Source organism: Syngnathus floridae, chromosome 10 (genome assembly GCF_059516105.1).
Source record: "Syngnathus floridae isolate MCC-2025c chromosome 10, RoL_Sflo_1.0, whole genome shotgun sequence".
NCBI classification, from domain to species: domain Eukaryota; kingdom Metazoa; phylum Chordata; class Actinopteri; order Syngnathiformes; family Syngnathidae; genus Syngnathus; species Syngnathus floridae.
The window spans coordinates 8508800-8523062 of NC_142422.1; the positions used below are offsets into that span (position 1 = coordinate 8508800).

The 14263-nt window shown below is 39.3% G+C and overlaps 1 protein-coding gene across 6 annotated transcripts in view; it reads right to left on the bottom strand.

Moving 5' to 3' along the window:
- The window catches only part of oxr1a (oxidation resistance 1a), a 91882-nt gene that overhangs the window by 36316 nt on the left and 41303 nt on the right, over window positions 1-14263 (bottom strand). The window contains exon 1 of one of the 6 annotated variants that reach the window (XM_088388282.1): window positions 4325-4645. The exons of 4 other annotated variants lie outside the window; for them this stretch is intronic. In XM_088388282.1, coding sequence (XP_088244408.1) covers window positions 4325-4490 — 166 coding nt within the window. In that variant the 5' untranslated portion in view covers window positions 4491-4645. Of the gene's footprint in view, window positions 1-4320; window positions 4646-14263 lie in introns of those variants that run through there. One more of the 6 variants, XM_088388286.1, reaches the window with a different exon arrangement.

The following is a 14263-nucleotide window of genomic DNA, read 5'->3' on the forward strand; positions in this document are numbered from 1 at the left end:
CACATAGGACATGTTTACAGGGGCTCAGGACTGAACCCCACAACCTTTGGGTGGGAGACCACCAACAACCCTCAAGGTGATTTAACTTGGGACTTGACTCATCATAGGACTTGACTTGAGATGTCATGGGACTTTAAAATTCTTGACTTGCCCAAAGCAAATCGATTTGTGACTTGCTTGTGACTTGACGGTTATGACTTGTGACTTGCACATCACTGCTGGTTACCAATGCAATTGACTGAATCACTGTATGTACTAAAAGTAGTAACAGAAGCAGTGTAGAAAGTGAATAGATAAATGAATAAGTCCGAAAGACAAATTGTGTTGAATAAAAGCAAATCTAGCACATTTAAGTTCAAACTGTGAGAGTAAAAGTATTGTATATAAAGGCAAATACCACATATACACTCTTATAGAAGAGGTATTTTTACCATCTGGGTGTATATTATTGGAAAAACTTGCTTTTTACACAAATCATGATAAAAATGTTCGAGCAGAGCTTGTTCGTTTGTGAAGCACCCTAAGGAAGATGTATTCCTTGAGCTTACTGTCACATGCATTCTAATTGTGAATCCTCATACGTTTGATGTTACAGTTATTGCTGTGTGACCAAAGTCACAGCTGGGCGATGGGGGCCTGGGCTCAGGAATAAATGAGACATGAGGGTGTTTCCAATCTAACTTTACAGGCTGATTGATGAACTTCAATAAATCGGAATACCATGGAGAACTTCGTTTATTTCTAATGCAAAAAGTTGAACTCACAAATTCACTACACACTGAGTTTTTTCTTTTCTTTCAAGGGTTGATACTGAGGAGGATGAGTGGTACTAAAATTAGAGCAAAAGTTCAGAAAAACAAAGAATTACAAATTGAAATAATTTAGAATATTACATTAATTTTTGCCTGAGTTCGGCAAGATAATGAAAGCGCAAAAAAAACCCCAACCAAGTTGGATCAAACAGACCCAAGTTTGCCTAAAGCCTGGAGCACATGGCAAGATATTAAAATTGTCATACGACTTCCAAACTCTGAGAGACTCCACACAGGATGAGAAAAAAAAAATCACGCGTATAACAGTTCTGAATGTACAGTGTGTGCTCTGCAGCCACATGACAAGAGCAATATCATCATACACAAAGGCATTTCATTGATGAATATTCCCACATTGAACGGGAAATCCCTTTCTACCCAACGTATTTGAATCTAATGAACTGTGGTTACGGCCATATTTTATAACCAATTGTGACTCGATTTCCTCGTAGAGGTTGAATGTCAGTGAATGTCTGCCTGTCTTCTGGACATCTGTCAAGTCAGCAATATTCCTCATGATTGTGGAGGCTATTAAACCAGACTTGGAGCCCATTTAAACCCTTGGGCAGTTTTGAGTTAATTAGCAGCGTTGGACACCAGTAGTTTACAACATTGACGGTATTCACAATGTTATGATTTTATGCAATACATGTATAAAGCTTGAAATTTGAATGTGATCCAATATGTGTAAGGGAGCTATAGAAAGAGTTTAACTGAAATGAATTTGATCTGCACTGTACATTTAACAGTTAGGGCATATTTTGCTGGTACTAAATCACAATACTGCAAATGAACTCGTTGCCTCAGGAGAAACTCAACATATTTCGATGCTGTACACTTTTTTTGGTACATAAATGCATCTTCATCCATACTGTTTCCTCGTGGAGGGAGCACTGGCAACGCAGTGTCTCTGCACCAACACTAACCTCTCAGGTTACATCTCCAATAAATAGCAGAAGTGATGAGCTCAGCTATGGGAAACACAACCCTGCATTATCAGATATTCTTATTGAGCGAGGAGCACAGGATCCTGTTAAGGAATTGTGATTTACGGCTGCTATTCTGTAGGGTATGCTCACATGTACAGAAAACTTGAACCTGTGAAAAGAGGTCATTTTTATGGTTGTCATGCAAATCTAGATTTTGAACATATCTCGTGTCATGCATGACAATGATTTGAGCTTGAAAGGCTTTGGAGCTTGCACATTAGTGAAGAAAAATAACAAGATGCCATTAGTCTTGAGGACACGACTCACAGGCTGCATGGAGTTTTGAGTATGCACTGCAAGCTGATTTAAAATGTTCTAAATGCCTCAGTTAAGTGTCCTCTTGACTAACAGGGGAAGAAGAAGTGCAACCATTGTAACATGTCAATTGGTTTGTTTCACAGTTAGGAAATTGCACAAGCATACTGCACCTGGAATTGTATGTTTTCTGCAAAACCTATTTGAAATAATGTGATTTTGAAAAAAAGGGGTGGCAATTAATTTTGTTTTTATCTGATAATCCACATACTAAATCGAATTCGAATAATTGTGAGCTGCAGCCTTACTATGAAGGAAATGTGCAAACTATGATGTCGCTGTGCTGCTAATGACATGCCTAATGCCTTGAACGTATGCTGTGCAAGATATTGTAGCAAAAGAATGAGTTGGTGCTGAACATCTCAGCATCTTTAGCACTTGGCAGCAATTTGTAAATAGTTGCTAATATGTGTTTATGGTTAATGTAACCTCGGACTAGCGGTTGTGTGTGTGTTTAATCTTGTGTGTTGTGCTTTCATTTATTTGTGTTGTGACTTCTGTTTTGTTATTCCCATCTCTTTCCACTCTATTAGCCGCCTGCAGTTGTTTATTGGCTAATGTTTGCTCAAGAGCCTCTTCCTCGGGTACGCTGAAGAAGTGCCTCTGTTCATATCTTGTGTAATTCAAGATCACCACAATATCAAATCTTTTTCTCCTTTCAAGGTTTACAGTTGAGGCAATCCAACAATGCAAATACCTGCTATGTCCACAAACGCAAGTTCAAACTCAACTATGCAAAGCAAAATCCATACAGCAACATGATCCAGAAACGCTGCCTGACAAGCTCATCTGAGATGATCTGACCCTTAACTGATTCATTTTCAATTTTCAAGCGTGTTTTATGTATCTGTTGTCTGATTTTATACTTGTATATTGTAATACTAATTTGCTGTTCATAGCTGGTTGCTCCCCGCCCTAATGCGATTCCAGCCAAACGTCTGTGAAATGTATACGGTACACCCAAGCATTTATTCTGATCTATTGAGACTGCATTTCATGAGGGCAGCGATTAGCATGAGTGTCTCCATATCATGTACTCTCTTCTCGCTCCCTGTTGTTGAATGCTTAATTAGTCCTCTACCTTTAGTTATCAAGATAGTTGATAGAAATCAATCTTATTTGTTGCCACGGAGATGATGATTAGTTACTGACCGTCCATAGCTGCTGGGGACAGGTAAGAGCACTCAGGAAGGATGAGTGCCTTTGTGATGGGACATGATTTTTTTAAATTTTTTAAAATCAGCTTGGAGCTGATTAATGCTGAAAAGTACATATAGATTTTGGAGCAACATGCTGCCATCCAAGCAACATCTTTTTCAGGCATGGCCAGTTATTTCAGCAAGACAATGCCAGATCACATTCTGCATGCGTTACAACATTGCGGCTTCATAGTAAACTAGTGTGATTACTATAGACCGCCCTGCCAGCAGCCCAGACCGTCTCCCATTGTGGGCTATGTTATGAAGCACAAAATACGGCAACAGAGGCTGCAGACTGTTGAGGAATTCAATTGTACATCAAGCAAGAACGGGAAAGAATTCCAAAGTGTTGACAATAGTGCTCCGCCGCAGGACCCAAATGCATATTCATATAATAATAATAATAATAATAATAATAATAATAATAATAATAATAATAATAATAATAATAATGCCGCTGTTTTTGGAACATGCAGGTATTAAATTCAAATTGAGGTTGAACCCCCCCCCCCCCCCCCTTTATTAGGTTAATATCTTGTCACTGTGGTGCATTCAACGGAATATAGATTAGGAATGGATTTTCTTTACGTTTTTATCCAACATCCCAACTTCACTGGAAAGTTTCTTTGACAGTGACAATTCGTCAGCTGGGCGTCAACATTCTTTACGACGTAACATGTCAGCAATGTAAACGGTGTTTTAAAACGCGTCTCTTCTATCAAAGGGAAAAAAAACTGTGCAGTATAATCATTATATCCACGCGTTATCTAACGAGTGAGACGCCAGCAGTAACTTCCTTTAACAACTTTGGCGAAACATGTGGGCGGACGCAACTGTCAACAAGTTGTCATCTAGTCAACACGCACGAAACTTGAAGCGCAGATTAGCTCCGAACAATTATCATGCAAAAAACAAGTTGCAATAAACCACATTGTTCAAAGTTATTGGTGGTGGAGCAACATGAAAGTATATCTAAAGGGCAAAAACAAACGCGTAGCGTCTCACCAACCCGTTTTGGAGTGAACGGTGCTGTAATTTAGCACTGTCGCAGTAAATTGTGGGTCATAACCAACGTTTTCCTCTTGGCCGAATCCAGACCACAGTCTTTGGGTAATCACGTCCCTGACAGCCCTTGCGCCGTTTCCCGTCATGGAGAGTATGTAGCGGTAGTCCATAACTGCTGCAAAACTTTACTAGGAACTATTTGGGATTATTGCAAACGTCGCGATCATCCACCGTTTGGATCAGAGCCCCAATGCTGATGTTCAAAGTTTCACAGTCCACACATTCCTAAACAGGAACTACATACGTCACACATGCGCACACTGACACACACGCACAGTTTTTGCTGTCCCGAGTGGAGACCGTGCAGCTATGCTACGCAGTGTTGCAAAAGGCTACGGAAAACGTCAAGCGCATACTGCAATGCATATTTCAGTAAAATACGGGTACAGTCAGTGCTACTGTTGTTGTTTACGCAATTTTTTTTAAAAAGACCTGGTATTTGCCGTGATATAAAAAAAAAAACTAATTTTGCAAGAAAATACAAGGATTATTTTTTAAATTGTAATTAGTTTTTATGAGTCGTTTTTAAAAATCGTAGGCTTCAGCACGCCTGCGACCTTCGGGAGGAAAAAAACGGTCAGAAAATGAATTGATGATGGATTTTAAAAATATCCAATTTAGCAAATTACTACTAAAGTTTGATCACTCGTGATCCAAATGTTATTCCTTCAGGAAGTGAACAAAAAGTGACACTTTACTTTATACAAACGTATTCATTCATGTCATCAAAGATAAGAGATGGCTGTTAATAATTGAAAAAGTAAGGTTTAGAGTTGAGCCAAGAACAAGTTCAATACTTAATGCGCCCCATCTGCCGGAGACAGTGAGTAGTGAAGGCCTACAAGTTATTTTCAGATCAAATTGAAAAATTGAAAGGATACAACTCACATCTACCTTGACCCCTATGCAATATAACCCCACTGCAAATGTAACAGTACATTCTCATTTGAATACATGTATTTTCAAAAATAATAAGCACATCATGTTTACAGTTGTTTCCTACCCAATTTTATTTATTACTAAATAACCTAAATTAAAAAATCCAACCAATGCTTTTCACAGATCCAAAAACTGATGGCTGTTTAACTCTTTCTGTCTGATTTACATCACAATATAATATCACTGAAAACGTCAGCAAAAAGCTCTTACTGTGGTGACAGACCATCTAACCGTGACAAATCAATGTCAGAAGGTCCATCGGACAAATACAACATACACACGCCACAAATGTCAATAGATCAATGCAGCTAAAAGCCTTGAGCGCCAATATCCAAGCATCATCTCTTTGAAGAGAGTGCTGCACATGAATCATTTAACCACACACACAGCACAGCACTACTATTTATACCATACTTTTTGGTGGGCATCTTTAACTTATCGTGGACATTACTACACCCATTTACCTCGTTTCATAAAAAAAAAACCAAAAAAAACAGGTATTTTAATCCTCAAGCAACATACAAATCACTACACAGTGATTTGTCATACATGGATGGGCAATACTGAGATTTGAAACATTTTGGTAGAAAAACAATGGAGGTGTTAAATTACATTAATTTGCAGTGACAAGATTTCATCTCACCCTGTGTTTCTCTCTGACCTTACACTGGGACAGTGTAATCAGACTGTTGTCACACTGGCCCAGTGCCATCCCACAGAACTTTGGAGCTGCCTAATATATTGTGTTGCTGTACTGCTGCCCAGAGTGCTCATCAAATCATCCGTAACAGCTACAAAGGGAGTCGGATCCCCCTCTCCTTTTCAAATATAGATTTCTTGTGGTGACAAAGACTTTGAAGCCAATTCAAAATGGTATCATGAACTCTATCATAAACTGATGACCTGCTTTATTGAGTTATGATTCACTGATTTCAGGCAAATAAATATCAAGGAGTTGATCAAATCTCTGATAAAATGCACCAATGTTACGAAGATATTTGTAATGTTATGAGATTTTTGGTGTCGGAATTCCCTGATAAACGCTGAACATTACAGTACAATCAGTCGCTAATTAAGTATGATAATAAAATATTTTCTTGTAATATAATTTTTTACTCATAATGACTCATGCAGTATTATAATGTAAACTTATTTTTATTGTGGCATTTTTAACGTGAAAGCACAACATTGAAAAATACTTGGAATCACTTCAAAGTGTTGAGATCTTGCTGTACAAATATCCATATTGAACTAAGTGTCACAGCTGCCAGCAATAGCCTCGAGGGGGTCTTGTTTGTGATGCTTTGTCATCAACTAGGAGTGCAGCACTGGGAAATAAATGTTAATCTCAGCAGTTCCCAAATTGAGAGCAAGGTAGGCTGCATCTTAATCCTGAGAAAAGGAACATCTTTCTGACAGAACAAACATACAGTAGGTGCCACGGGAGACTTTATTTTCTACTGGTAGCAGTAAAGAGCAGCGGTTAGATAAATTAAGATGAACACAGAAGTATTTTAGTCTTTAAAAATCCTCTAAAAGGGAACTTTGTTGCATCTGATGAAAAGAGATGTTTTGCCAGATGTGAGAGATCTCACGTGGCATTTTTTTCTCTTAACTGGAGTGTAACCAATAAGACCACAGAAAAGTGCTCTGTGTTTCACAAGCGTTCTGCTCTGTTATCCTGCGGCCTAAACAAGAGCCATTAACAAGATGACCAATGAAGACATTAAGGTGGCACTAGAAGCAGGCTAAGACATCCGGACATACGTATCGTCCATCATCTCTCATAGACCATTTTCAGGGATGTGAGGTTTCACCTCACAAGCTGTCAGCGCTACAGCAGCTGAGCATGTTTTTCCACTTTAACAGCAGGACACAAATATTCATGAATGGGAAAAAAAAAAAGTCGTGTGCTCCTTGTGACAATGATTCACCACATCATCTGGGGGAATAATTATTCAACAGTGTGGTTATATAAGTGTAACTGGTGTCACTAAAGTGACAGCCGGAAATGTTTGTCAAGTCTCCTAATTTTGAATGATGTCTTCAAATGTCGCAAAAAATAAAACATTTAACACCAACATTCTCCATCTAGTCTGATGGGTGGAGCTGAAGAAAAAAAAAAGATTTGACACGATAGATGCTAAATGTTCCATCAAATGCAGGGCAACGGATCAATGCAAATAATTTTGCATTTATTCCTTTTAAATAAATAAATAAATACATAAATGACACCATAACAAAGAGTTAGAAAGAGCGAATTGAGACTCAGTGATCCTTCTGAATAATAAAAATAAGTTCAACATTTCCTTCAGCTAAGCAATAAGGGTGGAAACCAGCCTCTTGCATCATGTTCTTATGTTAAGAAGCAGCAGAGAACAAGAAAGCGATGGCTGACGACATGTGCTATCAGGTCTGACAATGACCTGCTTCTGCAACAATTCAATCCACTGCTGTTGCCCCGGTTTCCCTCTTAGGATTGGTCTGCAGAGCGGCCAGCGCTGATCGATGAGTGGTGGCGCCCAAGCAAGCTATCTTTCACTTCACCACCACTTCCACAGCACCCACTCATGATCATTTATCCTCTGTGGTTGTCTGTGCTGTCTGAGGCCACCTCGACGAATGATGACCACTGTCTTTGGACGAGGAACACATCGATAGGCAGACCACCCACCACCACCTTTCTTCCCTATGCTTTCTTTTTGTGCACATCTCACATGTCTCCATAGCATTTATGCTGTTTATCAATTTAGCTGAACATGCAGAGAGAAGATATTCTATATAAAGTATAATGGAATATATTAAGTCTGGTGGCCAGTGTATTGTATGTGCAATGTGAGGGAGGATACACACATTAGGCCTTGGCCATAGCTCCATACGTGCGGTATATTGATATAATAAAACACAGCCTTACGCTAAAGGCTTGACAATAACCCTGACAAAAGAGTGGCCATCTAACCAAGGCAAAGACACAAAATAAATGCTCTATTATGTCAGCGCCCACTTTGTTATCTGCCTTGAACTCTTGAGACAGAGTTAATTGCCTTCTTTTGCACCCGGACATGGCCATATATTTCATTATTAGCCTAAAAAGCCTCCCATGAATCGCTAAGCTACAAGAAGAGCACAAAAGTACATTGACTGTGCAACATAAGCCTCCTCACCCTGCGGTCTCCCCCAAAGGCAATACAATCCGAGTGCACTGTGGAATCAGAGGAAATTATAGGCAAACAGACAGGTGGCAAGAGGTTCTGCACTCTCTTTGTCTGTTGTAAAACTGTCCTCACTCTGGACACTCCTCATCCATCACCTGATATCGTCCGCTCCACAAGTACACTAAATTGGATAATGAATCTAAACCCCCGGGAGACAGTAGTAAATGGATAATTTGTTGGTTAAATTATTATCTTGGGACATATTACATCATCGAAGGTGTCAAAGGGCGATGCACTTAACAGGATGCATCCTTTCAAGAGTGCGCAGGGTGGGCCTATGATCTGGGATCCAAAATTTTAAATGTAAACTTTCTATTTTAATTGAACAATTCATTAAAGAAAGGGGGGATTAATCAATAAACACATAAATAAACACTAAACATTAGTCTTTAAAACCAAATTAAAACAAGGCTGATCAGCAGGAATGAGACAGCCAAATGTGAATGTTTGAAAAATTATTGTGGTATTATTTTTATGAGTTTTAAGGTTTTGAGTGCATAGTGCATGTGACTATCAAGATAGAACAGTAGAACCTTATCTTCATGCTAAATCTTTCCAGAAGGAGCGTTGAGAAGTGAAACAGTTGAGTTCTGAAGCATTTTCCACATTAGAAATAACTGAAAGGCAATAATCTGTTCTCGGCCAGCAAGTTTTTACCCTAATGTTGCCTTTTTTTATACCACAATTGCAGAGCAAAAATGCGCAGAGCTGAATATGCATTATAAATTCAATAAGAAACACATTATTAAAACAGTCAATTTAAGATCTACATAACTTGGCATTAATTTTGTGCTGAATTTATTAACGCGGAGGTGGAGAGGAGGTGCGGGGGGTGAGGATCATTGTTTGAAAGGGGAATCCCTTTCCATAAAAAAAAATCCGGTGGTTGCATTTTGTCAGTGTTTTCCTTTCTTTGTTTTTTCCACTGGGATCTGGCCGCTAACCCCTCGTAAGCCTCCTAGCAACATTGGTAGTTTTTATCGCCTCTCTATTCCTCAAAAATGAATTTATGGTCAATCTCGGCACTTGAATTTCAATGCCAAGTTCATAACATGACTGCCTTTTTCATACTTGTCTATGATCGCCTTTTTCAGCTGTGTCATTGTTCTCGCCACTTTCCTCTTCTTCTTTTCTCCTGCGTCTTTCTTGAGACCCATGTAAAGTGGTCTACAACACGCCAATCAACAACGGCAACCAACGGCGACAACAACAGGTGGAACAAACTCTATTTTGTTTACAATAGCTGTGCAAGTCAGGTTGGTTTCCGAAGCTAAGCCCCGGAACAGGGATTTCCTGACATTCTATGTAGAAAGTCGAAGATGTTGACTTGCGAGGCGGTTGACTTTCAGGATTCCACTGTACTTGCTAACATTTAATTTGAAAGCTATTAGAATGCAGGTAATCGACATCTTGCCAAATGTCATTGGATACTCTTGTTGCTTAATTAAACTCATTAACCGAGGTAGACTGTTCATTCTTCATCAAAAACTCAAAGGACATTTTTGTTTTCTTTAATTAGATGTCAAAATTACACAAGAATCCTTGCTGAAAAATACTGCTTTATTTAGCAGTCCCAACATAAGGAGAACATTATCATATCACCCTGTACTTTCCAAGGGTCCGAGATGGTCAGAAGTTGTCAAAACATGCACGGACCAATTAAAAATGGCATTATGAAGCCCACGGCCAACACACAGCCTGCCATCGCTATGTCGGCCTGATACACAATTCCCCAAATACAAACTGTCAAGAACTTGAGGGCAGCAGTCACGACCTTAGGTTCAGCATGCATCAGTGTTGTGAATTGTCTCTGCACCTCCCCCTTCTAACTTTCTAATGTGAAATGCGGAGGTTGTTTATTCATGCCTATTTATTCCCATACAGCCGTACATCTATCCAACTGGGTGCTTACCGATTCGACCAAGAGGGAATCATTCAAATCTGATGAATGTTTCTTTGGCCATTACGCTTCTTTGTCACAGTTTTCCGGAGCTTCGCCATCCAGTGAATGTCCAAAGCAATGACCCGTATGAGAAGACAGCGTACAGCTCTGGCCGGCTAAATCCAGTCCTCCGGCTACTCTTCCTCTTGGATAAACCAGTGCATAGCAAATGTGGCCCTGAAGCATGTGCAATAAAGCAGCTTTGGACATTCTAATAAAGTGGGGCCTAGAAGAGAATGGGGAACGAACCAAACAAGACACAAGATGCTTGTGAATAGGTACTAAGTGAGGTCTGTTTGAAGCACGACTCAACCCCAGTTTAGTCCCTTGAACCGCTGAAGGTCCTTGTTTAACAGAGAAAAAGCTGCACAAAAATATGCATTTACTTAAAGGGCACGGTTCTCTTCATAATCTCTTTCTAAAGTCATGTCATCTGTTATTCCTCCCAATTATCAGCTACAATCCAAATGTTGTCTGCACAAAAATTAAACAGCAGATCAGCAGATGAGACGCGTATGTTTTGTCTCATCTGTTTGTTTACATAGAGTTGTTTGTTCACAAAGTTATGCTCTATTATTAGCCATACTGCAGGAAGTTAGTATGGTACTGTTGTGACCATGTCTCCTATTAGCAGAATACTCCATTTGCTGTCAAATGGAGAATTTGAAAACAATCTTAACTTTACTATCAGCTTGGTCTGTCTCAACTGGTACTAAATAGAGTCAATTGAAATACTACAAAGTAATCCATCCGTCCGTCCATCCATTCTCTTAACAGGGAAACGCAAGCCCATCACAGCTGACTTTGGGCAAGGGGCCGAGTTCATCCTTATCATCCGCCATATCAATAATATATAGTATAGTAAATATATAGTGAACCTCTGACAAGTACTGCTTGGATCAAAGCGACTTATTTTACTGTGAAGTTTCACTTGAAATTTTTGGAATAACAGCTGATCAAAGTAGAAGGGTCAAGCTACAATATTGCATTTATCTCGATAAAAAAACCCCAATGTGCATTTGTAGATAAGTTTAAAATAAACACGTTTGCCTTGAGTGCTAGCAAAACCATCATGAAGAACCCGTACACTCATGAGATTAAGGGAAACAAATATCAACAGTTATATGAAGTGGCAGATCTTGTTTTCTTTCCACTGCAAAATGAATCAATACCAGGGCTGGACCTGGCGTTTGATTGTGGAAAACTGCTTACTCTTCATTTGAGGTATATGTAATCAATCCTCGGCAGAGGATAGCGAGAGCCCTTTTTCAAACTAAGTGGGGAAACGGTGAGATTACTAGCTGCGTGGCATTTATAAATTGAACCCATCAAGAAGAGGGTCACCAAGAGACCCCCCGCGCACATAATTATACCAGCAGACCAATATATTGTGTACAGATCTTTCTTTTACTGTAGCGCTGAAGTAAATTTAGTCGCAGGCTTATTTCCTTATATTTTTTGTTGTTACTTTTGCATAAAAGCAGAATGAACTTTGCTGCACATCTAGGTGTCCTTGTTGTGGGTACTTCCAGGGATTTAGATCAACAGAAAATGTGATATATGACAGTTTGTGGTTTTTTTTTTCTTTTTTTGGAGATAAAAATCAGCATTTAACCTTGGAACAGATGAATGTCAAGCATTCTTACAAGCTGGGTCCCTTTTGGAAGCATGAAGGTTACAAGAGATGCTTAAAAGCCCAGAATTGATTTAAGGGCTACACGGATCATCTCTAAAGACATTTACAAATGACAAATGCCAGGCAAATATCTGAAGGACATGTGTGGCAGCAGAGGCATCATAGAGATGACTGTGACATTGAAGAAGTCTGAGGATAAATGTTCCTTTTTATTTCTTGTCTGTCTGCCCATCTTAAATCATGACCTTGCTGCTGATATAATGAATGTAAATACCCATTTGAGCAGTCAGTTACAATAACAAACCTTTTGAAAGTTCATACAAACTAATGTTCATCCAAATTCCCTCATATGTAAGCTGCAGTTGATTTGTCTTGTCCTTCTCTGATGCAGAAACATGAGCAGCAAAAATCCATCAGCGAACCTCTGAGGTGTTGTAATACAGTGAACCATTTCTAAAGAGTCTGTTTATGTGCATTGACTTTTTACTCCAAACTTTAGAAAGATACTTCAGTGAACTTAACCTTGGTTTGGACAACAACATCAAAAGTACTAAGAGAATTATAACGGAAGTGAACATACAATAGAAAATAAAGGTGACATTTTCTGCCTGTAACCAAGTACTATGGGATAAAGCTGCTCTTCTGCGATGTGGAAATAACTTAAGCATACCATTAACCTTTACGGAAAAGGTTTTCAAGTAGGCTATCATGTTCCGGGGGAGTGTATGTATTGCTCACCAGGTCACAACAGCGGGTAACATACGAGTTCCAATATGTGAGGGTTTGAGGTTATACAGTGCACTAGTTAGTTAGTTAGAAGGCATGCTCATTAACCCGTCTCAATATTTTATATTTATGGCTTAACAATGTTTTCAAGCAAATATTTACTTAAATTATGACATTACATGGTTATAAACTGCACAACAAGGCACAATGGGACTACAATTTATTGTTTTTCATCTATTTGATTTATATTTATGGCCTAGAAATGTTTGTACAAATAGATACTGCAATTATGACTTTACTACTGCATTTGTGTAGGTTTGCAATACACTACGGTACATCTGGACTTTAAATTCAGGTCATGTCATAGCTGCAGAAATGGAACGCCGGCATGAATCAAGGATAACCTGTACTGGAATATTCAAATTAGCTTTTAGTTGGATTACAGACATAATTCTTTCTCTTACTCCTTCCCTAGCTGCTTGGAACAGTGAAAGTGGAACATCTCTTACAAACATATAAATGGGAGGGGAAAAATGGGAAGAATGGAGAAATATAGAAGACAAAGAATAGCGCAGGCCTGTAAAGGTTGGAAGACGCCGAGGTAGGAAAGGATAAGAGAAAAAGCCTTTCATTGGATCACATTGCGAAGCTAAGCTGTCTTGTGGGGCAACGTGACCGGCCTTAGCACCAAGGCAAGAGAGCTCAGGCTTATCTCTGTGCACACAAGCAGTTCTGCTGGCAAAAAGCACTGTGGCATGGCTGAGGCTGCTGCTGCTGCTGCTAACAGAGAAGCACATATAGCGCTCACTCTACTCCTCCCTTGTGCTCATTCAGTCAATGAGGAGGAGCATGCTACGGGATGATGCCGATCGACTGCATACTGTAGGGAAAATTCAAAGTCAAGAAGGATTGGCAGAGAGCGACCGGCCATGATGCCATCTATGACTGCATCCCACATGGTGGTTAGTAAAAGCAAGGGCGTGTTAAATTAAATATTTCCTTTTGACTGGGTATAAAGTTAAGCTCAAATACCCACAGAGTGCCTGTCAACCAAAATAAGGCCCTCTGAAAAGTAAAGTAGAAATAAGACCAGTCACAAGCACTGCAATGAAACTGTGTTTTACATTCAGATACAAAAACACTGGACTAACTTTTGGATAATAAGTCCAAAATGAGAGTTTCAGCTTTAAATACAATCTTCTTATTTCATTGTAACGTTTGTTGTACATTTTTGTTTTTTCAGCGTCTTGCCCAAGGACACTTCAAAAGCAGACAGTCACAGTCACTTCTTACCGTCATCTTTGCTTAAACTCTTTTGGGAGAAAATGTGAGTAAAGTAAAAAAGTAATGAGTAAATCAAGAAAAATGAGAAAGTGTTGACACGCTGGAATAAGGTTTAGTGACGGGTGCTGACTGCTTAGAACG